Source organism: Lagopus leucura, unplaced genomic scaffold (genome assembly GCF_019238085.1).
Source record: "Lagopus leucura isolate 7727_CA_CO unplaced genomic scaffold, USGS_WTPT01 Super-Scaffold_100002, whole genome shotgun sequence".
NCBI lineage: Eukaryota > Metazoa > Chordata > Aves > Galliformes > Phasianidae > Lagopus > Lagopus leucura.
In genome coordinates, this window is record NW_024962263.1 from 39925022 (window position 1) to 39950392 (window position 25371).

Below are 25371 nucleotides of genomic sequence, written 5' to 3' on the forward strand. Positions count from 1 at the left end.
AAACCATCTCTCGTAGCTCCTCATCCAGGTGCCTCTGAACACTGCCAGGGATGGCGACTCCACCACCTCCACCTTATGAAATAGCTTCACACCATTACAAGAAAAGGCATACTAACACACCTTTTAAAATAAGTTTATTAGTCAACCACAATTATAAAATTTAAATATTTATACAGCAAGATGGAAAATTTTTTTAAAGTAACCCAACATTCCAAATTGCATTTTGCTGCAGTATACACAGGAATGGTTTTGTTTCTTTTACGAGTTGATCAAACATCATCCTTTAGTTATTCAACCACTTCTTGAAGGTATGTTTAATTTTGAGAATACATTTCACATTTCTCAGTGCAATATATAAAAGAAAAAATTCAAAGTCACAATAAACTGATTCCAAAAACAAAAGAAAAGAAAAAAAAACCAAACCAGGGCAGGCACTTTGAAGTTGGCTACTCCATTAGCAGCTCATGGCTCACGTTTGCATGTGTTGCCACAGTTGAAAGCCTACCGATTAACATGTTCCTTTGATGCACACAAATGACTGTTCCAAATATTGCAGTTTGTTTTGCAAAACATGCATGAAGACCCCACATTTTTTAAAGTCTTCTGTAGGAGAGAAGGAACACACAAGCAGCCAGAAATGGAAGCATTCACAACCATCAGTATAAGGCCCTTCAACGTTTATTCAAAGTAACATGTTAAACCCCTTCATTCTCAGGTAATAGATTAAGAGGCCGAGATACACATCGTCTGCGAGGGTGAGGATACTGGAGGTTGGCAGTGTCAGCATCGCAAGAGTGCTCTATCAGAGGAGGAGGAGGAAGGAGCTGGGCATGACTGGACCATCTTGATCCAGCCCGTGGGGAATCCAGAGGGGGAAAGAAATACCTGAAACAATTAAGACAGGAACAAAACACCAAAACAAAAACAAAAAAACAAAACAAAACAAAAACAAGAAAAAAGAGAAAGGCAGTAAATACAAGGAGAACCAAAGGGGAGAAAAGACATGCTGGAAAACAAACAAAAAAAAAGCTTTAGTATATCCATGCCAAAACCAATAGAACATAATAGCAGAAATCAAGGCTTGTAATTCAAAACAAGACAAATCTGGAAACTCTCCTTTAAGGAAAAAAAGTTTTCCCCTGAAAATCATAGAAAGAATGCTGTAATAATAATTGTAGTACCCATCTTGCAGAATGAACAAACTGCTTTGGAAATCAAAAGAATTTCATAACACAGCTATGAACATGCTTTCACTCTCCCAGAATTCCTGTGATGTTAACAGCTTTCAGCAACGCTCCATTTGCGACACAAGTTATACATTAAAAAACCATGTACGTACATTTTCTGCATATGCACCTAACTCAGATGAACTTCACGGGACTTCCAGAATAGACATAAAAACATTGTATAGCTTTTACAATAGTTTAAATTGAATAGTATACATTTACAGAGGATAACTGCTTTCAGCGAAGTACAATCTTTGTGTCTATTTACGTATTTCTGCAAAATACTCAGGATCAATTTCAGCTTCCTGGTGAATCCAGAACTCAGAATTACAGCACTCCATGTCATTTTTCTGCCATTTTTATTAGAACTTACCCGTAATGTTTGTGTGTTTTAGTATAACTACATTAGATACCTACAGGTGTTATCTATATTGTTTACAGTTCTGTGGACTTGCCTAAAAGAACAGCTGTACACTTGTGAAATTACGGACAATCCACAACATGCTGCATTTTGGTTTCAACTTTCATATGGCTCAAACGTTTGCATTATTTAGGACAGTACGCTCAGAATTTTAGTTACGCATGGAATCATTGCCATAGGAACATACAAACACATCAGAAAACATATGCGTCCCAGTCAGGATGAAGCAAGCTTGATAGTACTTACAAAAAACATATTTTAAGTCATACTAAGTTATAAACGAAGAAATACCAAACTATCAAAAGCTACCATCTGTACAATTGTCAAAGCACAATTTTTCCTTTAAAACTAACAGTTGCATATATTACAAAGCAGTTACAAACTCGTGATGTTAAGGAATCTCAGTCAAGTGTTAAACACTATGAAATGTAAAACACAGCAGTTATCAAAACAATTTTCATGAAAGCTACTTTAATGGTCACTTCCCTCCTCCCATCCCAACCAAGGACAAGATTTTCAGTTTTGCTCAAGAACTGGCTCACTCGACAAGTTATTTTAAGAAACTGCTCTGATGCAAGTTTTTTTTCTTTTGATTTTTTTTTTTTTTAAACAAAAAGCCTCTCCTAGTATTTTTTCTATCAGGAGTTTCAACAGTATCAAACTGTGCGGCCTAGTACAAAAAAAGTACACAACGTAGTTTAAAAAGGTTTTTTGAATAGCGTTTAGTAGTTAGCAGGCTGCTGGTGTCTTGGGAGAGGTCAAACGGCGTTGGGGAGGGGAAAAAGGAGTTCATTTTCCATTCCTGTGTGCATGCAACAAGCAGCAAAACATCAAAGTTACTCCAGTTAGCTTGGTATCAGCTCTGCTTTCTGTTAAAAAGGACATAATACAGATGGAGAAGGGAAATTGTATCACAAATCCAGACATATACAATTATATCAGCATAACAATATCACCCTGCCAACTCCTTTCCAACAATTCTGTATCATCCATTTAAAAACTATTTTGGCTGAGAACCCACTTTGGTGACCGTGTTTTAACAGCTTTCCAGAGATCCAGATGTACCTATGCCTTAGCTATCTTATGTGTTTAAACATATGAACACCAAAACATCACGTTTGTGGTTACAGTCGAAGTAGATCGTGTAGCATACCAATTTGCCAAATGTCAGTAAATAAATCTTTTTTAAAAATGTTAATGGCTAAAAAAAAAGTTAGCAACTACGTTTTTGCAGTTCATGCCAACATGATTAAAACAGAAAACGCGTTAAGTGCACCTTACTATGAATATGTCCCATCCTAGGACATATTCTTAAAATTCCACAGCCATAGACTTCATTCTGTAACCAAAAGTGAGTCCCAATGTCTAAATTTCAAAACACAGAGCAATGGAAGTCTAAAACAACAGTACAAGTTTCAGTTTCATGGTGGCTTCCTATCAACATAAAGGAGAGAACCACCACCATTGCGGTGGGGTACGGGTGTCTTTCTGGCAGTATGGCTTAGATAAGGAGATTATGGATCCACCCCCCGTACTGAAGAGGTATAAAATGGCCTGTATCTCCTTCCTGCAGGAGTCCAAACCACTTACAGCTACATAGCGTTTGATATCCCATGTCCAAGATGGGAATAATTCCAGCACTTTTTGCTACACAATAGGTAGCAATTGGAACCAGACGACCAATATAATTTTGGCTTCCTTTCTTTTTGAAGGCTTGTCCCATAATCACCTCTTGCTTTCCATTTATCTTGTGAGGAAATGTGAATGCCCTTCTCTCTTCAATGGAGCTATGGATTTGGAAGCCAGAACTGCCATCCTGAACTGCCAGAACCGCCCAGGGGTGGTAGAAATGGGAATAGCAACACTCCAAAACCTATTCTAGTACTTTACAGATGAGCATTTTAAATTAAAAGAAAAATATTCGTATTGGTAGCTGTACATGGATGGAAATGAAGGCATCTGGGCAAAAACAAATAAAGCTGGCCAAATAACCTGGAAGTTTCTGCTGTGGAATTTGGTCACACCAAGCCCTTATACAGCACACATCCTGTAAAGCACTGTACTCACTTCACCTTACAAGTGCAGGACCCAGTAATTTCTAGAGTTTAGTGTACACAAATTAAAAACTGGTTTTGGTTAAGGCAGTTTAATTTACCTATTTAGTAGCAATTATTGAAGAATAAAAACAATTTAGAAAGCAGTAAGAATTCCATTTGAGTAAGGAAGATTAAGAAAACCCAAAATTTTTACTCAAATGATGTTACACCTGCAAAAATGCAAGTAAAATGAACAAACACCAGCCTATGATTGTTGAAGTCCTATGCTATAAAGTGTCTTTTCCTCCTTCCATCCTGCTGCATTGTCTCAGTCAAAACCAGAATTTGTTGCTGGTATTTTTGCTTAACTTTTATACATGCATCTAAATGGCAGTTACAAAGCAGTATGATCAATTTTCTCCTCGTTCAAAACTACTTCAGGAAAGATTTTTTAAGAAAGTGAGAAGACTAAAAGTAAAAACCACTGCTACCATTGCTTATTTATAAGGTAATTCCTCTTACTACCAGCATAACAGACACAAAACACAGAGCAAGGCCAGAACAGCTTGCAGGAGTATTCGTGCAATAAATGACACCACATTTTAAAAGAATACAAGACATGAAAACAAAGTGAAAAGAAGATTCAGAGAAGAAAGAATTTGCTGAGATCCAGTCTCTTTACCAGTTAGCCTACCTGCTGGCAGATGATCCATTTAGTGAATTCTGTAGGCTTGTATTGGCTGAACCTAGAGAGGCGTTAAAAATTCCCTGCTGGGAACTACCATTGACTGGACTCCCATTACCTTTCAGTATACCAGTGCACTTCCAGTTGTCCATGTAATTAGCTGCAAATGTACACAGATAGAAACTGTTAGTTTGGACTCTGAAACTCAGCTTTTGGTACAGTCATGATACTTCAACTGCTAGGCGTCTGGTGTGAATTAGAATTGTACTTCAGCATCAACATATGTATTCTGAGTAGTTGAATATGTGGTCCTTTAGCTGCTTGGTGTTCTCTGCCTATCCATTATTTAAACCTCGGTTTTGTTCTGTAGTAAGAGTGGGTTTGCTTTGTCCTTAATAAAGTTTTAATAAAAAGCTGAGAAACTACTGAGAATGGATGAGGAAACTGCCACTGAGTTCTGTTGCTGCTTCTTGAAATTTAAACAGAAATACAAAAAAGCTCAAGGGGAAAAAAAACGCCAGATTGCCTGAGTGCTGCTTTAACAGAATACAGTTTTTCTGGGTTTGGCAGCAGGCAAAGACAACAACTCAATACAAGTTAGTTCTAAATAGCGACAATTTTACACAGATGTGATCTGGTAAAACAAGAGATTTGAGATTACCAAATATAGTACAGTAACAACTATTTGCAGAAACTTCAATCAGTCCCATGTTCCAGCACCTTATTTCCTTTTTTCTGAAATGTCAGTGCAAAAACCTATCATTCACCGATCTAAAAACCTTTCACTCCAAAAATACTTCCTCCCATACATTCAGCGTAGCACAAAGCCGAGGCGCTTCAAGCAGGAGACCCGCAGAGTTCTTACCCTTCCAAAGCCTAACACAGCCGTCATCGCCGGAGGAGGCCAGCACTGTGCCCGTGATGTTCCAGCTGACTCGCCACACCTGGGAATTGTGATTGTCAAACTGAGCCACGATATGAATTTCAAATTTTGTTAATCCTCCAGATGAAGTCAATTCTTTCCTGTTAAAGAGAGACGTAACAGTTTTGCACACAACTGCTCCAAGTTCTGGCTTGAACGCAACGACAAAAAGAGGTCTATATGCTTCTAGAAACGTACTTAGCTGTATAACAGATTAGAAGTATAAAGAGATATTCAGACAGAACTGATGTTTTGCTCACAATCTTATCATCTTAAAAAAACAGGCTGCTAAAATAAATTTAATTACATCCTTTGCATCTCAGATACTACTAAGAAAGACTCTACAGTATGTGCCATATCATACTGAACAGTGTTGCAGTCTTGCTTTTAAGCTCACCTTAGAGGTTTTAGTGTGAAAATTCGTACATCTTTGGTTGCCACAGCTAAGATGTGAAAGGATCTTCCCAGATTTGGAGCAAATGCAATATCGTGCACAGGATCTGTGACTGTCATCAGAGCTTCTGCTTTTGCATATTTCCTGTAGGGTGTGAAAAATTAACCATTAGCGCCACTAAAACTGCCAGGGTCACTAATTACGTAAAGCGAACAGAACAGGGAAAAGAGGGTTAGTCAGGATACACGACGATGCAAAGCTGTAATTGTTTAACATAAATTACATTCCAACTAATAATTACAAGCTGATTTCTTCAGAAAGTGAATACAACAGATACATTAACTACTAGTATCATAACACTAAACGCAAGGGAACTGTTAAGTCATGGCCTGAACCACTAAATGATCACCTGGGGAAAGGACTGGGTTAGTTCTGGGAGCACAGGTGAAGGCAATTCAGCTGTGTGACTGGAAGGGGTGGAGCCTGGCTGCATCTCTCTTAGACCTCATTTAAGAACTGACTGCCACAAGGGAAGAATCTCTGATTGGATGTTTCTCCCTTGTGGAGTCTTTCCTACAAGCCTAGATCTTCAGAGGCAGGTGAGCGCCTTTACTTTTCCTTTGAAATACCATCCTATCCACGCTGGTTCTTTTGCTGTTGCGCTCCTGTATCCCACTTCCACGCATTAATCTTTCTGATTGTAATACTAAATCACAGAACAAAGCACAGATTCCTGTACAAAGAACATTTCTGTCAGTAGATGGAAGAAAACGTAAAAAATTCCTTCATTCACAAATCTGAAGAGGAATTTCTACTCCAGAAACTTAGTAAATAGCTTGTGCTTATAAGCAGGCTACTACCTGCCTCCTTTGCTGTACAGCAATATATTTCATTTTCTTATTTACCACAGGGTGAGTTGCAACAAATTTTCTGTGTTGTTAATGCATAAAGAATGTAGTGTGAAGTCAGGAATAAGCTCACAAAACACCTTGGAACCAATCACACAGCAGTCAAGCTGAATGAAACACAATCTGTCATCCACTAATTGAAAGTGGTTCTGCATGCATTTTCTGGTTCTGAACTCCTAACTTAACTCCCAACTGCTACTGACTGGTAGTAACTCACAGGACTTTCTGTCACTATAAATATGATCTTAGAACCATTTTTATTGTTACCTTGAACAAAACAGTTTCTAGTTCAACCATAATTTAAACTTCTAACTTTAGTCCTACTGATTCCTTGTTCAAAACTAAGCACAGAAACTTTCAGAAGCATAAAAGCAACTCTCCCTTTAAAATGCCAGTAGGAATACTGGAATTTCTGTACTGAGATAGAACAAAATTATAAAAATCTGCCGTTTTCTTTGACATTTGTTTGCATTTTGAGGTGTCTCTCCTGCCCAAAGTCTTGCAGACAAAAGTGAGGAGTATTATTTCCCACTCCTCTTCATGACTTCATGAGCAACAACAGGTATGAAACAGAGAAGGCCAGACATTCACAAGCTATTCTAACAGCCCACATATATTGTTATTTAGCATACCTGGTATTTTCATTGTATTCATAAATTTGAACTTTAGCCAATATATTTGGACTGTTGTCATCACTTCCTACAGCTATCATTGGAGAATGTGCTCTGGAGCTGGAAGTAAAAAGATGTGAATTCTGTTAATAATTATTTCACAAGCAATCTCCAAAATTTAAGACACATCTGTAGATAAATAAAACAAAAAGGTTGCCTAGAAAGAAATACAAAGTGTTATTCATAGTTATCAGTACTACCTCAATTCTGTTGTCTTGAATGTCTACTTCATACAACAAATAAAGATAAAACACTAAGGAACACAATTTGGCAATTTAGTTCAGGATGACACATGCTCCCAGACATCAGGATTAAATTCATTTAAGCATTTGCAGTGAAATATTTGTTTTAAGGAATATAGCACAATCTGCATTCAATGATTCTCAGTGACTGATTTAGGAGGGTTTCATTCAGGTTTTGGAAAGCCAATTACAAAACGTAAGCATATATATGAGTACTAGTTTTTAAATCGACTTTTAACACAACTTCCTAGGGTGAAGTAGAGATAAAGCTTGTACTCTGAACCTCTGGGACAGATTACTTATATATTCTTCATGGTGGGGATAGAGTACTTATATATTCTTCAGGGTGGGGATAAACCAACCATCGCATTCCTCTGATCTCTTTCTGTCCAAGTAGGTTAAATACATCACTGAGCCCCCAGGGTGGGGATAAACCAACCATCGCATTCCTCTGATCTCTTTCTGTCCAAGTAGGTTAAATACATCACTGAGCCCCTGAAGATACAACTAAAGGAACAATACAACCCTTAGACTTTGTGTTAGCAAAGCATGTGGTTCCTAGAATTGCCAAGGGTGTGTGTCCTTGTTACAGTTGTCCAAATTATTACCTATTGTGACAACTTCCTGAAGCAAAAACATGGGAACGGTCTCTTTATAAACACTTTTCCTTAGGAAACTCAGGTAAGTTTTGTGGGACAAAAAAAGCACATTGCAGTTCTTGAGCTTGTTAATTACTGCTCGTAATTAAGTTTAGGAATACAACCTCATGGGACAAAAGACATTCTGTAACACTTCCAGAACTAACTCTTCAGATCTTCTGCTTACACAGTTATAAGGCAACACCTATGGTTTTATTAACGTACCTAGAAGGATTCCACGAAATGCAACTGCAGCTTAGCTTACATGAGATTTCATGCTGCAGTGACCACTGACTGAGATTCATCACATCTGGGGCTTCATAAATCCTTACAACGCCATCTGCTGAGCAAGTTGCTAACATAAGACCCATATGCTTGGGAGCAAACTTCACATCTGTAACAGATGTCCTACTGTCTACCAGAGTGGTCCTCTTTACCTGCAAAAGAAAGGCAGAAATTCTTGGATGTCTCCACCAAAAATGCATTTTGTAATTTGTTGACTTTTTTCCCCTTGCCCAGAAGGCAAGTGGAAGTCTGACAACACCACTTCATAGCATCATTTATTTCTTCCATCCAGAACGAGAATAACTTATATATAGACTTAATAGAAAAATGGACACTGCACTGCACACATTTGGAGCAGGGACACGCACTGTGATATCAAAGTTTTGAGAACAACAGAAGTTGTTTTGATTAAACTTCAGAAAGAAAGGAAAAAAAAAAAAAATGCAATGGCCACAGGCAGTTTGAATGTGTCCTCTTCATACACAGTGCTGACAGTATCAACTGCGATCCCTAACAACGCTGCTTTCTATTCTCAGTGCTATTGAAACTGACCATGAGGATTTCCCAACAGAAGTGTCTGAACAAGTACTTCTGAGAAGGGAATGGGAGAATACAGCAGACGTTTGATAGGAAAGTTATCTAGAGTGAAAAAGGACAAAAGAAGTAAATACTTTTGGTTCCAAGCTTTCTCTTTTCTTGTCAAGAAAGCATGAGTTTGACCTGAAAACTACAGATCAGTACAGCCTCCTGCACATGAAGTCAGCTTCCATACCCCGCTAGATGCCACAGGTTCCAACAACCTGACTCTGCCCAGTCACACACTTAGAAAGCTTTAGTGGAAAGTAGAAAATTGCAGATAACTGAAGGCAGAATATAGTACCAGAGGAACAGTACACTGAGATCTATAAGATTGAGTGTCTGCAAAAAAAAATCTGTTTACATATAGAAATTCCCTCTGTGAAATGCTATCCAGAAAATCTACTTCTGAGCAAAATGTTTTGTTCTCCAAACCTGAGCTACTGTCTCAAAGAGGAAAAAGAATGGCACAGGATGGTTTCAGATGAATAAAGAACAAAATACCTACAACTTCAGTTCTACCGCGTATGGGATTCAGGTTTGCAGAGGAACACCTAATTAAACCAATAATAAGTGACGCTTAACTGGCCTGAATGTTGCCATTTAGCTGTCTGTCCCAATGTCTTGAAAGTACTCCTATATTGGAACATTGCCACAAATTAACAAAACATAACAATTTCAAGGACACTTCATATTAGAGAAGAAAATTCTGTTTCGGGAATAGCAAATATGTTGCAAACTCAGATGTCCAGTACATGGAATTTACAAGGACTTAATGTTCAGTCTTCTGTGTAATTCTGGAGTTCAGTTTAAAGCTTCAGCCCAATACAGTAAGCAAACAAATCAGTGAGGCACAGCAAATCTGTTTTTCTGGGCACATGTAAAAGCTAAATTTATATGTTAAAATCTTACCCAGTGACTCTGGCCTCGGAGTTTATCATTGGATTCTCCCACTATTTCTTCCCACACAGCTGCTGTTCTATCAAAAGAGCAGGAGGCCAGGACCTGCCCGAACTCAGGATGGGCCCACGTCACACGCCACACAGAGCCGCTGTGTGTCTGCAAGATAACACAAAGTGCAACAGTTCAGAGAAACACATGACTCCAAGGGAGCATGAAGGGTTTTCCATACACTTTTGTGACTTCCTGCTGTAAAGTAGAAGTAAGAGCTCTAAAGTATCACGCCTAGCATTTCTAGGTATTATTCATTACTGCTTTAAAATCCTAAGTTCCAAAAAAATAGTTGCCAACTAAGATTCTGTCTTGACAGGAGATGCAGCCCTGTTTTACATTTTCAACCATCACTATGCCCATTTCTAGCTCGCCTGTACTTTTCTAGAGCATGTGTAGAGCATTACTTAGCTTGTTCTTCTTCAGAACAAACTTCTTTTTCATACCTGGTCACTGAACACTGCTTTTGCTAGAGAAAGGGAATATAAAAGCTTCACTTGCTCTCCCTTTCATAGGGATTACTGTACCGTGGTCCTGTTATACACAAGCTCCAGGATAAGTCAGAAGCTGAATGCACTAGTTAATTACTCTGATGAACTACAGACTCCATATATAGTTCTCAGAAAGGTTATGGGCGAAAAACACAGAGGTCAGTTACAATGTTGAAAAGCCATTCCTATTCCTTTTTCTCCCCACAGCCAAGAAAATACAAACAAGAAAATATTCCATTAAAAGCAAAAGTACTGTTTTCCAACTCCTCAAGCACACACTACCGCTGTGTGAAAATATATCTCTACCAAAAAATAAAAGAGAGAGAAATAACAATATCACTGTGTAATGACTATTAATACAAACCTTCCAGCTTGCAGTGCAATGCCAATCCCCATTTTCACTTTTGTCCCAGACCTATTGAAAAATCAGAAGACAATCATATAATTTGTATGCAAGTGCAACAGGTAGTAACAAAAAACACAGCCACTAAAAAAAGTCACCACTGAGTGTTTTCATCTGGAGAAATCTCCCTGGTGCAGTACTACACTATGATTAACTTCGAAAATATCCTTCTTACAGATGTGGAGGACAGGCACATGCCTGCAAAATCCACCATCATGCGAAGTCTGTCATTTGTAAGCAACATATTACTTGCAAGGAAACAGATTATGGCCATGTTCAATACATTTTATCCCAGGAGCAAATCACTTCGTTTTACTGCAGCAGACCGCAGTCTTCACCGTGGTACAAGCTCAGATGTGGTCCCCAAACCCTGATGTGGCTCCTGGCTATCATCTCGGACAGAACAGAAGAGTTCTGTTGGAGAGGACCTACAGAGATTGTGGAGTGTGACTGCAAGGCAGAGCAATACAGCAGACAAAACAAATCTAGCGTTACAAAGTGGGGTAAAAGATCTTATTGCTGCTTCTAATATTTCTAACTTGATCTATGAACCGCACACAAGTAACGTAGCCTCCCATTCTCAATTTATCAGCCTGATGTGAGGGAATCTTGTCAGCATGAAACGCTGCAACTGCTGTTCTGCAGGGCCCATTTGCTGAGAGTGGGATGTACATCAAATACAACATGGCTGTAAAGCTTCTTAAGAATCTCATAAAGAATTGTTGTAACTGGAAAGCTACATTATATTGTTAAAGGTGTGCTTTCTAAGTTCTACCTAAATCTTGCTGTCTTTCTTTTCAGGCTTCAAGTTTTATATTCTCGGTCTGATCAAAGGCTGTTGGCTTACTCCTTGGGGCTGGGTTGATTTTTCTTTTTTCCTGTTGCTGTTGGTTTTGTTTGTTTCTTTTGTTTGTGATCAGAGAGAAGCTGTCTGCTTGTGTACTGGGTTCCCATGACAGGGTTCTGGTACTGGGGTGCTGCAGGGCAGATTCTGTGAGCAGAGCCCAGCTATGCCCCATGTCAGCTCAGAGCTCCAGCTGCTCCAACAGGGACCCACCGCTGCCAGAGCTGAGCCGTGAGTGATGCTGGGCGTGCTCTTGGAGAGCAGATTTTAGAAAGGGAAATAACACCATGGAGCAGCAGTGGGGTGAGGGGGGTGAGAGATGCGAGAGAACAGCCCTGCAGGCACCAAGGTCAGTGCAGAAGGAGGGCAGGAAAAGCTCCAGGCAAGCAGCAGCAGCTCCCTGCAGCCCAGGAGAAGCCCACAAAGGAGCAGGCTGTCCCATTGCAGCCCGTGGGCACCGTGTGGAGCAGATCTGCCCGTGCAGCCACGGAGGAGCCCGCGGGGCAGCGGCGGACGAGGCCTGAAGGAGGCACAGCCCGTGGGTATCCACGCGGGAGCGGCCCGGGCCGGAGCTGCAGCCCATGAGGCCGCATAAGGGGAGCGCAGCCCCGCAGCACGGCGGTGCCGCAGCCGGGACTCGCGCAGGCTACTCGTGTGCCGCGGTTTCAGGCCCCGCCCGCCATGGCCGCGCCGTCCGCAGGCCGCGTGCGGCCGCCCGGCCCGCCTGGCGCCGCGCCCACCTTGACGCTCTGGTCGCTGGAGCAGGTGGCCATGCGCCGCCCGTGGAAATCGAAGGAGACATCGTGGATGAGGTCGCGGTGATCCGCCGCGATGCTGCGCGCCACGAACATCGCGGCGCCGCCCGGCCGCCACGCTCCCAGCGCTGCGCGTGCTCGGCCACGCCCGCCCGCCGTCCGGAGGCGGGGCCTCGCGCGGGCTGCTGCGGATCTCCGTCCTTTTCGGAAGGCTGAGGCGAGGCGGGCGGTTGCGCGGAAGTGCTCGGTTTGAGCCGGAGGTAGGCTGTGGCTGGAAAGGGTTCCCCCCTTCGTCTCTTTGTAAAGGCAGGTTTAAAGCGACCGTTTGCCGTCGCACCGTGAAGAGCCGTCCGGCTGTGAGTGCCTGCCGCCGGCAGGGGGCGCTGTGTAGCCGCGGCGCGCTCCCTGCAGCGGGTCTCGGGAACGCGTCCAGGCGGGTCTTCGGCGTACGCGGGGAAGGAGGCTGCACGGCCGCTCTGCGCAGGCGGCTCCGGTGCTCTGGCACCCTCACTCTAAAGAAGTTCTTCCTCATATCCTTGTGGGACTGTTTCCAAACTCCGTGCCAGTTTTTACCCGTCGCCCCTTGTCCTGTTGCTGCGTACCGCCATGAGTGGTCCCACCCATTTGAGTTCCACACGAGGCGCCCTATAAGCACTGATCAAATCCCCCCTCAGCCTTCACTTCTCCAGGCCGAACAGTCCCAGCTCTCTCAGCCTTTCCTCTTAAGGAGATGCTCCAGGCCTCCACCATCTTTGTCACCACCCACTGGGCTCCTTCCAGGAGATCCCTGCCCTTTTTTAACCAGGGAGCCCAGAATTGGACACAGGGCTCCAGATGTGTCCTCAGCAGGGCAGAACAGAGGAGGAGGAGGATCGCTTCCCTCAACCTGCTGGCCAGGCTCTTCTTAATGCCCAGGATCCCACTGGTCTTGGCCACCAGGGCGCACTGCTGGCTCATGGCCAACCTGCTGTCTGCCAGGACCCCCAGGTCCTCTGCAGAGCTCCTCCCCAGCAGGTCACCCCCTAACCTGTGGTGGTGCATGCAGTTGTTCCTCCCCAGATGTAGGACTCTACACTTGGCCTTGCTGAACCTCATCAGATTCCTCCCTGCCTGTCTTTCCATCCTGTCCAGGTCTTGCTGAATGGTAGCACAGCCTTCTGGTGTGTCAGCCGCTCTTCCCAGCTTTCTGTATTTGCTGAGGGTAGTATCAAGCACTTCATCCAGGTCACTGATGAAGAAGTTGAACAAGGTGGGAATTAGATCACAATGGTGGTAATAACTAAAAGCAAATATGCTGGTTTTTTTTCATTTCATCAGTCATTAATATTAGCATAGCGGGAGCAGGACAAAACTGTCAGATTCATAAATACAGCAGATGCAGTCCAGTCTGAAAAAGAGGCATTTGGATATTCTGGGAAATAAAACAATGCTTATTTTTTATTTTTTTTACTGGCAAGATCATCTCCTGGATTAACAGTAAGTAAAATAAATTTTGTGGAATTAGATTAAATCTCCTCAGGAAGACTTCATACTCTATAAAATACATTAGTTATAAAAGGTAGCAGGCCACATCAGAAAAGGGGTTTTCCAGTGATGTAACATTCATCAACAATGATGGAGGGACAGAGTCCACTTTCATCATGTTTGCTGATAGTACAAAGCTGGGAGGAGTAGCTGACACAATAGAAGGCTGTGCTGCCATTCAGTGAGATCTGGACACACTGGGAAGCTGGGCAAGGAGAAACCTGGTGAAGTTCAACAAGAGCAAGTGTAGAGTCTTGCACCTGGGAAGAAACAACTGCATGCATCAGTACAGGTTAGGGGATGATCTGCTGGAGAGGAGCTCTGCAGAGAAGGCGTCCTGGTGGACAGCAAGTTGGCCATGCGCCAGCAGAGCGCCCTGGTGGCCAAGAAGGCCAATGGTATCATTGAAGCACATTAAAAAAGTGTGGTCAGCAGGCCGAGGGAGGTGATCCTCCCTCTCTACTCTGCCCTGCTGAGGCCACATTTAGACTATTCTGTCGAGTTCTGGGCTACACAGTTCAAAAACAACAGGGATCTCCTTGAAGGTGTCCAGCAGAGGGCCACAAAGATGATGAAAGGCCTGGAGCATCTCCTGTGTGAGGAAAGGCTGAGTAACCTGGCATTGTTCAGCGTGGGGAAAAGAAGACTAAGAGTGGATCTGATCAAGGTTTATAAATATCTAAAGGAGGTGGGAAGCATATGGATGAGGCCAGGCTCTTCTCGTTGGTTCATAGTGATAGAACAAGGAGTAACAGCCTAAAACTTCAAATAGGAAGTTCCATACAAACGTGGAAGAAGTTTTTTACAGTAAGGGTGACAGAGCACTGGAACAGGCTGTCCAGAGATGTTGTGGAGTCTCCTTCTATGGAGATTCAAGACCTGTCTGGACACCTTCCTGTGTGACCTACTGTAGGGAGCCTGCTTTAGCAGGGGGTTGAACTTGGTGATCTCTTGAGATCCCTTCCAACCCCTGCAATTCTGTGATTCTGTAACATGACCATAAGATATACAGCAGCACAGAAGTCTTGACGTCCAGCATAATGTATTAAATCAGATGTAAATAAAGTGAATTTAAACTATATATAGTTTAAATGTTTTACTTCCTCATCTACATTGAATGTAAATCTTTGTTATTGTGTTGCTTACTTTTAATCTTGTGAATAAAAAGTTCGATTTCTTTTTATCTTAACTACATGAAATTAAGAGTGAATCCAAGATTACTTCCTGACAACACATTGTCCTTTGAAAGGCGTATCAAATATACAAAGCAGAGTACTGAGTGCTAGCTGGTAAGTGCTGTAGCTCCCTGCCCTGTTTCTAGAGCATCCAGAGGGTGGAAGTGGCAGCACACAAATGCACAACACATTGCACAGCAGTGGTACAACAGCAATGATCAGGAGGACAGAAGAACCCTTTGGTTACTGAGGGCAAGCAGAACACTTTGTGCCATGTAGCAAGATAATACTTCAAGCATGCTTGAACTTGGAGAAACCTCAGAAAATCTGCAGTTTCCAGTTAGTGAACCATAAATTTGGGCTGAACTATTTACTAACCTCAGTGTACTTCCTATTGCAGCTTGAGCTGAGCAGTAAAGAAAAACATTCAATTCATAGTGATGTGTGAGGCAGAAAAGTCAGTGGTATTTCCACTTTATTTTTTGCTAGATCACATACAGAGGAACGGCATGCTGAATCAGGACAATCTCGATACTTATTTTTGAATGCTTGCATTCATTATTATCTGTAGATTAAATTAAATTGAACCACAGCATAGGAGAAGAAAGAAAAAGTATCTCTAATAAGGTTATCTTTTCACTTTTGACACTGTAGGCTGACATTGTTCTCAAGTTGACTGAATAAACCTGCATAAGTTCATTAACTTCAGCTGGAAGTTCAGTATCTCTACCAATGTTAGCAGAGTTATACTTGAAGCCACCGCTAATTGACACCACCTTGCATTTAAAGAAAATGCAAATAGTGCTCTCCTTTTTTCACTTCTGGTTACTTTCCTCATGTGAAAAGAACTTTTGCCTACAGAGGGAAATTTTAAAAGATACCAAGGTCTGCCATTAAGAAAGTAAATCACGCACTATATGCATTAAGAATGCTTATGTAGAAATGTGTACATACTTACATAGGAGAAGAAGACTGTCTTTCACGGCTACCTTTGTCACAGGCTTTGGTCCTGTCTGCACTAGAAGCTGATCTGTTACAGAATCATTTGATCATAGAAACATTAAGGTTGTAAAAGACCATTAAGATCATCTAGTCCAACTAATAATCCATCACACCATACCCACTGAGTCCCTCAGTGCCGCACCCACACAGCTCTTGAACACCTCCAGGGTCAGTAACATCATCATCTCCCTGGGCAGCCTATGCCAGCACCCAACTACTCTTTCAGAGAATACATTTTTCCTAACAAGCAAACTGTATCTCCGTGGCACAGTTTGATGCCACTTCTTCTTGTCCTATCACTAGTTACCTGGGAGAAGAGGCTGACCCCTACGTCACCACTGTATCTATTAAGACTTTTAAGATTTGCAGCTAAAGGCACTCTGGAATTTTTATTTGATATAATAATACAAGTATTATAGCAGTTAGATTCAGGGGAAAACCATCCAGCAAATCCAGTCATTGAGTAGGTTGATTACCGTCGAGACTCTGAAAGTTAGTGATAAGAAAGAGCTTGCGAATGTTTGGCACACTGCTAGAAAGCGGTCTTGCATGTGTAAAATATTATGTCCTACAAGTTAGAAATCTAAAGGTGGAGGTTTCAGGAGAAAGCACCCATAACTCAGCAGTATGTGAAAAACAGGAGATAGATTCCTCTCAAGGAAGAAAATATCAGAGTTAATGACTATAGAGTGTAAGTCAAATGAAGTGACTAACAGATCAAAGAAAGAAATTAGTAGCAAACTTGGATTACATGGGCAGATATGGGAATAGGTAAAGTCCACAGTTCTTCACATGAATAAAGTGAGAGTAAAACTCCTATGTGTGTTTAGAGAACATGGAAGAGTGAACAGAGTGCCCTTTGTAGGACATCCTGCTTTGTTGCTGCTACAATCACAGATTGATTTACAATCTGATTTTATTTGTTTTGACAGGAAATCAATTGGGTGTCCCAGTCTGAAATTAAAACTTTATGTTTACCTAAAAAAAGAATTCTTACATAGATACCAGAAAAAGATAAACGACAATTCCAAAAATCACATTTTACCACATAAAGTGTGGTAATGAAGAAAACTTACTGGAAGACACAGTAACCAAAATAGTTCTTGATTAGCCTAAGAAATGCCATTTGAGCAATATAGTCACCCAGTTATAATCAAATATAGCTTCAGCAGCACAAAAACAAGTGAGCTAAGGGGAACCTGATGCAAGGTTATATAAGCAAGGGGCTTAAACTATCTTTAGTCAAATGAATGTGCAAAGAAATGCAAAGGAAAATTGAAAGAACGTCCAGACATGCAACGTAACTGACAGCTAGGAAGGCAGTAATGGATTCATAACAGATGGATATGAGGGTTGATCTCAGACCGTATAAATACGTCCGAGCTATCTTTAAACTAGTGATTTCAGCATGGGAAATAGAAATAGAGCTTGTAGGAGTAAAAATGTAAAATAGCTAGCCCTGAGAGTTCTCACAGAGAAGACAGGAAAGTCTGAACTTAGCAGCTGTGATTTTCCCATCTGTTTTGGTGTGAATGGAAAGAAAAAGCAGAAGTAAGACAATGTACAAATCACTCACAAAGTTGACAGTCAAACCATTTTTTGGACTACATCTAATGCAATACTAAACATAATATTAAAGCTGTTGCTTACAGAAGGGGCATTTGTGCTTCTTTTTGAGTTAAGGAAGCCTTCGGTGCCTTGTGCGGATAATGTGAATCTTTCACTATGCTAAAAAAAAGATTTCACAGCACCACAGTAATATTTAATTACTTGGACAGGGATGTCAAACAGGATTCGGTGAAGTCTGAAAGAGAAGGGCCTTATCCCACTAATTCTCCATCTCCTCAAATAATTTGTCTTTCCTAAGGCCTGTACCCCACCATTTGGCATGGCAAAAGCTGCCTCACAGCACTGAACTGTCCTGCCTTTCCCCTTCCTGATGATGGACACCCAGCATGTACATGACCCCCTCTCTCTGAGTACCCTTCTGCCTCAGGAGCTCGGAGTCTCTGCTGTCCCATGCATGAACCTGGCCTCGTTTCCATCTGCAGTCTACTTACTTTTTATAGAGGTTTTAGAGTATAGAGTATTTAGGGTCTGTATAAAAAGAGCATAATGGTTGTGGAAGGTGGAGATGCATGAAAGAGAGAGTGGGAAAGAAAGAAAAGGGAAATGGAGGACAAGTCACTGAGGCTGAGAGGACTCTGGGATTTTGGTTGACTGGGAGAAGGATTAAATGGCCCCCTCTATCCTTTGCCGGATCCCAACCCTCCAGTCTCCACATTCAGGTTCTCCATGCCCATACTTCATACCTTTCCAGCAGCAGCTTAGACATTGTTAACATCACCTCTTCCAAAGCTCAGCAGCTCCCATAAAAGGAAGGGGGTAGAGATAAGAATGAGTCAGATAGGTCACATTTGCTACTTCAGCTGGCATATACTCTGACACATAAAACATTATAAACATTATAACAGCATAAAACATTTAAATATAGTACAGCATATAGAAATAAAAATATAAATCACTCAGGATAAGAGAGTTTGCTGACAGGAGCTAGAAATCAGTTGTTCATATTGCATGAGCAGCTCAAAAAGTCTTTCTCTCCTTAGAAGAAAAGGCATTGGCAGTGGAAAGAAAGAGATAAGCCTGGCAAAAGCCCTTTAATGGGGCTTCTTTGCTGCCCCATGCTTCTGCATCCATAGGCAACCAGCACCCGTACTGCCTGCACCTTCAACTGGCTGTTCTCTATTCAAGTAGAAGACAGATTCTAAAGTTCAAACACAAATGTCAGCATTGGCTGTCAATATAAATAAATGTTTTTAATAATCTTTTTTATTTCCCTTTGGAAAGAGAGTAATAAAGGCTTATAATTGGCTATGCTATCTGAACTTTGTCTGGTAAAAATCTGAACATCTAGTACAGCAGAAGTGGTACAAAACAGTCTGAAAGATTTCTGTCAACAAGCCTGACACCATCCTTGCAGTACGAGCTACAGAGATAACTCATAGCTCATTATTCTTGTTACATGGTTGGTGCTTTTGCTGTTGCTAAGCATAATAACCATGCTTCATTAAAATTCTATTTAGGTATAATAAGCCAAAGAGCTTTTGAAATTAACATTTAAAGAAAAGACGCTTATTCCTCAATCCCTACAAGATCACCCACCTAAATATAAAGATATAAACAGACATTAATAGATTTCTGCAGCAGTGAGTTTAACAGACACAGTTCATCTTGAAAAGAGCCTCATACTTTTAACTTTCAACAGAAGAGTAATCCTTGGGGCCACTTTCACGTGTCTGAAAGTAGGTGCTTACAGAATCACAATCAGAAGACCAAATTCTATTGCACGTTCCCGCACCAACAGGAATCCCAGCCATGGCAAGTGCCTGTGCTTACAGACAGCCTCAGACTTGGAGGAATATTACTGAAAGTGCAGTGAAAGACAAAGGGTTTCAAACTGCTAGAAAATGCTTTCATTTCTTCTTTGGTAGAAGAGACTGCCTCTCACCAAGATTTCAAATTTCCACATGGTGTAAAGGTAGTACATAGGTAGCAGTTTTAGAATCACCTGTTTATAAATGTCTTATATTTTATATAGCTTTCAGGTCTTTCTGAGATGACTCCATTCGCAATTAGATGGTGTTAATTTAACTAAGGGACAATGTGGGGACAGAATTCTGATGATATATAGCAGCAGATGTTACATGGACAGCACTGGAGTTGTGTGCTGGTGAGATCACCATTAGGAGAAGCTGAACAGATCTGTCCAGAAACATTTTGCAACCCCATAGAGAGAACACAAAGGGCTCTCTAGAGGTCTGCCAAACACTCCTCCCCTCTCTGACACATCAGAAAGCAAAGAAGCAGCACAGAAGATAAAAAATGAAAGTTTTAATTCAAAGTCAGGAATTAGTTATACAGACCTATCTAAGCCTGTAGGTGAGACATTTGTGCACAATTTATTCCATTATTTAAAATGTAGTCATCTGGCCTTCACTGAAAAGCAGAAAGAATTTATTCTGACAATAATAGTTCATTGTTTCCAAAGTATTTGAAACATCTGGACTAAAAACATGTACTGAAAACACAAACAGGATTCCAGAGGAACCATACTTCAACTTCTTCTTATATGACTACAAGAGCTAAGTTTCCATTCACTGGAAATGTTGAGTGCTTTGTTTCCTGCATTTGATGCTTCAAATCCCATCACCTCCCCAGTCAAATTCTCACCAACAAATACGATGCTTTGCAGTCAGCTGTAAGAGTGTGTTTCCTTCAAAAAAGAACTGTACAGTGATGCTATATTCATCCATGACCATTTTATTCACCATGTCTCAATGTACAGTAGCTGTACATTAGACCAGAACCACAACAAGGAGAAATTTCCAACAGGAATGACTATAAGGAAGATTACCCAAGGGACCAATCATTAGACGCTGCAAAGAATTTACATAATTTTAAATTAATGTTACATAAACTGTGTGTGATCATAGTTCATATTTACATATTTTCAACTGAATTGTTTCTAAACTTCACTACTGCAAAACAAGAATGAGGTCTGCACATTTTAAAGTCTATTTTTCTCTAGGCCTGTACTAATTAACATGGTTAGTTGGCCTCACAGGGATGTTTGCGCTGCGACAGACATTTAAATTGAAAGCTCCAGACACATGTCAAAACACAGTCCAAACCTAAGACAGCATCCACCATGTGAACACATTGAAAAGAGCACTCCAGTATTTTGAAGCACATTTGTTCACATCGTGCCTTAGGAATAATGGCACTTTTTACATTCCTGCACAGCTCCATTGTGGAGGCTCAACAACAACAGCTGAACAGTGAATACTTTTTTCAGTGAAGGACACATAAGTGATGCTAATTACCAGTAATTGCTTCCTGCCCAAGGTAACCCACATGCCACATTGTGGAGAAAACAATGTATGCCTAGCATACATAACTGACAAAACAATTCAACTATTTCACACACACAAAAATCTGCTTCTCAGGAAGCTGAAATATAATTCTTCAAGATTTGTGCATCCTTGGTGAGTGGTTGATAAACTGTCCTGAAGTTCTAAGCATAACTTTCAGGCTTAATGAATGCCCTTGAGACATCTCAAATTAGAATTCACAGCACATTGCAGTGCTCTGTGGGAGGATGGCAGGCAGAGATATTTATATAAACAAATATTGTGCACAGAGTATAAACACATACAAATCACTGAGCAGAAGTGTTTTGGGCACATAGTTTATCTACCTACTGCCTCTTGACTAACAAAGATTAATAAACACGATGTATTATTTCCATTTTCCCCCAGCAGTGCTATATTCTAATGTCAAAAGATGTAAACTTCAAAGAGTTAACCATGCAGAGGCATGTTGCCTTATTTCAGTGGAACCTCCTTTCCTATGACACTGTATTTATCCCACTTTCTGTGACAGAAATGTGTAAAATCTACATTAATGTCGCACACTAGCAATGCACATTTGACAGCAGATTTAGCTGCAGTGGCTAATGCAGGCACCTCCCTCACCTATCTCCATCATCCTACTTTCTGAGGTTGACAAAACTCTAGAAATTAAATGAGAATTACCCTTAACGCTTTGTACAAGACCAAGAAATGAGAGCATCACATAATCTTATCATTTGCTTGTTGTCCACTTTTCCTGTTCAGTGCTTACGCAGGGGCTGGAAAAGAAATGAACATCCACCTTGGGCAAAGAAAATGTCAAGTGAATAGAGTTTCCAAAATGAGCTAAGTTTAAACATAGATATAAATATAAATACCTACACAATCTTCATAATACTCTTTGTTTCTTTACCTTTTTATAGCACTGTTCTAGAACTACAAACCTGTGATTTTTAGTAAACGCATTATTTCATTCTTAAATCTTGAGAGGAATCTGATTCTGGGTGATCCAACACTGTTAAGATATTTCTCCTATAAAAGGGTGACCAAAAATGTTGCATTAGGGCACATCAACAAGCATTTTTCCTTTTGATCAATTCCTTTCTCTATGTTGAGGCTATCTCAGTAAAGAATGTTGACTGGTCTGTTCGAGAAATGGTAGCACAAGTCTTGATGACTGGAGCTATATCTTCACATGCAACAAGAGAGTGGGAAGAAAATCTAAAATTTAAAAGGGATGAAGAATTTCATACCTGTTTTGACACTGAGAAGATGTGGCACAGGTGTGGCAGTGGGTTATTGATTCCACTAAGTGAAAGAGTCACGATGTGAACTGCTGGAACTGTGCCACCAGATAAAGTAAGAAATTAAAAACTTTGACAACATTCCAATTGAAAAACAAATTGATTTGTCAGTTACAGCCGTTTACATGCCATAAAGAGATGAGTTACAGCTTTAAGTGCCTGGACTAAAGAGAACACAGCATACAGTCATAGACTGCAACATATTTGTTATTCAAAACAGATTCCTTTTAAGACTGCCTACTTAGTCACGTCATTTCATAAGCCATTGTTACAAGACAATGTAACAATGTTCCCCTATATTCAGCACTCGTGAGGCCGCACCTCGAGTACTGTGTCCAGTTTTGGGCCCCTCGCTGCAAGAAAGATATTGAGGCCCTGGAACGTGTTCAAAGGAGGGCAACAAAGCTGGTGAGGGGTCTGGAACACAGGCCATATGAGGAGAGGCTGAAGGAGCTGGGAATGTTCAGCCTGGAGAAGAGGAGGCTCAGGGGAGACCTCATTGCTCTCTATAACTTCCTGAAGGGAGGTTGGAGTGAGCTGGGGGTCGGCCTCTTCTCTCGTGTCATTAGTGATAGGACCAGGGGGAATGGTTTCAAGCTACGGCAGGGGAGATTCAGGCTGGACATGAGGAAGTATTACTTTTCAGAAAGGGTGGTCAGGCACTGGAATGGACTGCCCAGGGAGGTGGTGGAATCACCGACCCTGGGGGTGTTCAAGGAAAGACTGGATGTTGTGTTGAGGGACATGGTTTAGTAGGAGCTATTGGGAATAGGTGAACGGTTGGACTGGGTGATCTTTTAGGTCTTTTCCAACCTTGGTGATTCTATGATTCTATGATTCTAAGACACAAACACTGTATTAAAATAAAGAGGAAAGATATATTTTATGTGCACTACTAATTTGCTTTTGTTAGGAAGTCGAACTGCCTGACAAATCAACAACTCCATCACAGGTCTTTGCCACCCTGCAGACAAATCTATTTTCCCTCTTACTTTCTGATTTAATTTTAAGGTAAAAAGAGAGATGTGATGATTATTACAATCCTGCCTTGCGAGGTAAAACTAGCTCTGCTGATTCATATCTAGTATCCCACAGCCAATACAAGATTCAGTGTCTTTACACACTGACCAATATGAACATCTTACTCTGTATCACATACCAAGTGACACTTCAGCAGGCAGAACTATCTGCACATACAGGGAACTGTGCCATTGAAACAGTGATTCAGGGAACCTGGCTCCTCCAGGGCTGCTGATTATCTCAATAGGACAAGCTTATACGGGAAGCTGTATGAAATCAAATCTATTAAAGCCTACTTAAGAACAAAGACATCACAAATTTTGCACAGACCTATCTCTGCTAGCACAGGAAGGGCAGAATTAATTATTGTAATCTATGTTGAAGGCTCATTATCACATGGTGGATTTAAGCTTCTATGAAATCAGTAACGATAAGACTCTAAAACAATTATTACAGGTAGCAGTAAGAGAAAACCTTTTCCTGTTATTGGCACTTCAGATTGTCTAATGCAGTAACATTAAAAAAATCAAAATGGATTATATCAATTTTAAATCATGTTGCCAGAAAGACTTTTATGACTGCATTTCAAACTACAGAAAAAAAAAAAAAAAAAGAGGGAAACACAATTTGGAAACTTTTACACCCACAAAATTAGGCATAATTGGTATGTTCAGATGCTGGGAAACCCAAAGGCAAACTGGAACACAAAATTGAGAACACAAATTCATAACAGAAACATTTACCAGTATTCCTCAGTACAAACTTCTGCCAAAACATCATTTCTTAGAAGAACTTATTCTATCAAATAGCAGTGATATGAGTTGTGCACCTCAATCTTTTCAGCTGTAATTCAGAGAATGTCCTTAATTTTGTAATGTGGAACATAAGCTTGAATGCAGATGAAAATACATGTATTTTATAATCCTGCAATATGCCACTATGGTTCAGAATCTGTGCTATAGACAAGTTAGAAGATCATGACAATGTCATTACAAAATTAGGAAAGAATATGAATTCAAGACTTGCTGGGCAACATAATGCTGTTCCCAAAACTGCAGTTTAAGCACCTCTTTAATTTTTATAAAGTAATGAAAAGTGATGTTTTGGAATAATAACTGTAAAGTTAGAAGTGGTAAAAACATGTAGCAGCCCTATGCAATCTGTGGAGGAAATAATTTTAAAGCCAGATAAACTGGTGGCCTTCCAGCAATTTCAAGTCTCTGTAAACTTGCAGCACGAAACCTTTATGTCAGCTGTAGGCTGTTTCTATAGATAGACTATGCACTTTCCTTTCAAAAATCCCATGCTTTAAATTTAAATTAAAGTTTCAGGAGGCTCAACTAACACAAACAGAGATCAGGTAAAATTTTTCAGAAGGTAATTTCATGATCTTTTAAGATAGAATGACATCAAGCTACTCTGGACACTCACTGCATTAGACTTTCTTACCTGCCAACTATGATTTTAATAATTATCGCTGTAGTTAGGGCTGAAAAGGGGGACAGAAGATCAGCTAGCAAATATAAACTAGCCCCAGCAAGTAAGATCCCTTCTTCAAGCAAGATAAACAATAACTTGGAGTCATCATTCTCTTGGCAGCTGACCATTCTCCTCTTCCTGTAGCCATACCCTGCACCCCATGCACTGACTCATAGACATTAGGTTTTGTGGCTGACTGCACATCCCAGCTTAGGTTGCTGGAAGGGTTGCTTCACAAAGCCACAGCAGTCTGAAGTCTCTGCCCATCAGACATCCTGGCTGGCTCCCTTTCCGCTAACCAGTGTCCATTCACTCGTGACAGCACTTCTGCCAGCTCCAATTTCCTTTTCACATTCCACAATCATTTGAGCTTCACTATAGGAATCCAGTGCCATGCAGACTGGCACAAATCTCTGCTAGGAATCTGCACTGGGAAACATGCCTCTTAAATAGAACTTAATCTTTCCTTTCTTCCTTGGCCATGAATTTCTTCTACACAGAACTCC

The 25371-nt window shown here is 40.9% G+C and overlaps 1 protein-coding gene across 3 annotated transcripts; it reads right to left on the reverse strand.

The window, feature by feature from the left end:
- Window positions 1-185: 185 nt before the first annotated feature.
- On the reverse strand, window positions 186-12566 carry SEH1L (SEH1 like nucleoporin). 3 transcript variants are annotated; one of them, XM_042870031.1, is made up of 9 exons: window positions 12434-12566; window positions 10811-10861; window positions 9917-10063; window positions 8369-8580; window positions 7225-7323; window positions 5688-5828; window positions 5234-5391; window positions 4378-4528; window positions 186-885 (listed from the first exon to the last, which is right to left on the reverse strand). In XM_042870031.1, the coding sequence occupies exons 1-9, from the start codon at window positions 12542-12544 to the stop codon at window positions 696-698; spliced, it is 1260 nt and encodes a 419-aa protein (XP_042725965.1). In that variant the 5' UTR covers window positions 12545-12566; the 3' UTR covers window positions 186-695. The 3 variants fall into 3 exon arrangements, with proteins under 3 accessions (XP_042725965.1, XP_042725967.1, XP_042725966.1); XM_042870033.1 differs by having other exon boundaries at window positions 794-2449; XM_042870032.1 differs by having other exon boundaries at window positions 794-2516.
- Between the last annotated feature and the right edge of the window lie 12805 nt (window positions 12567-25371).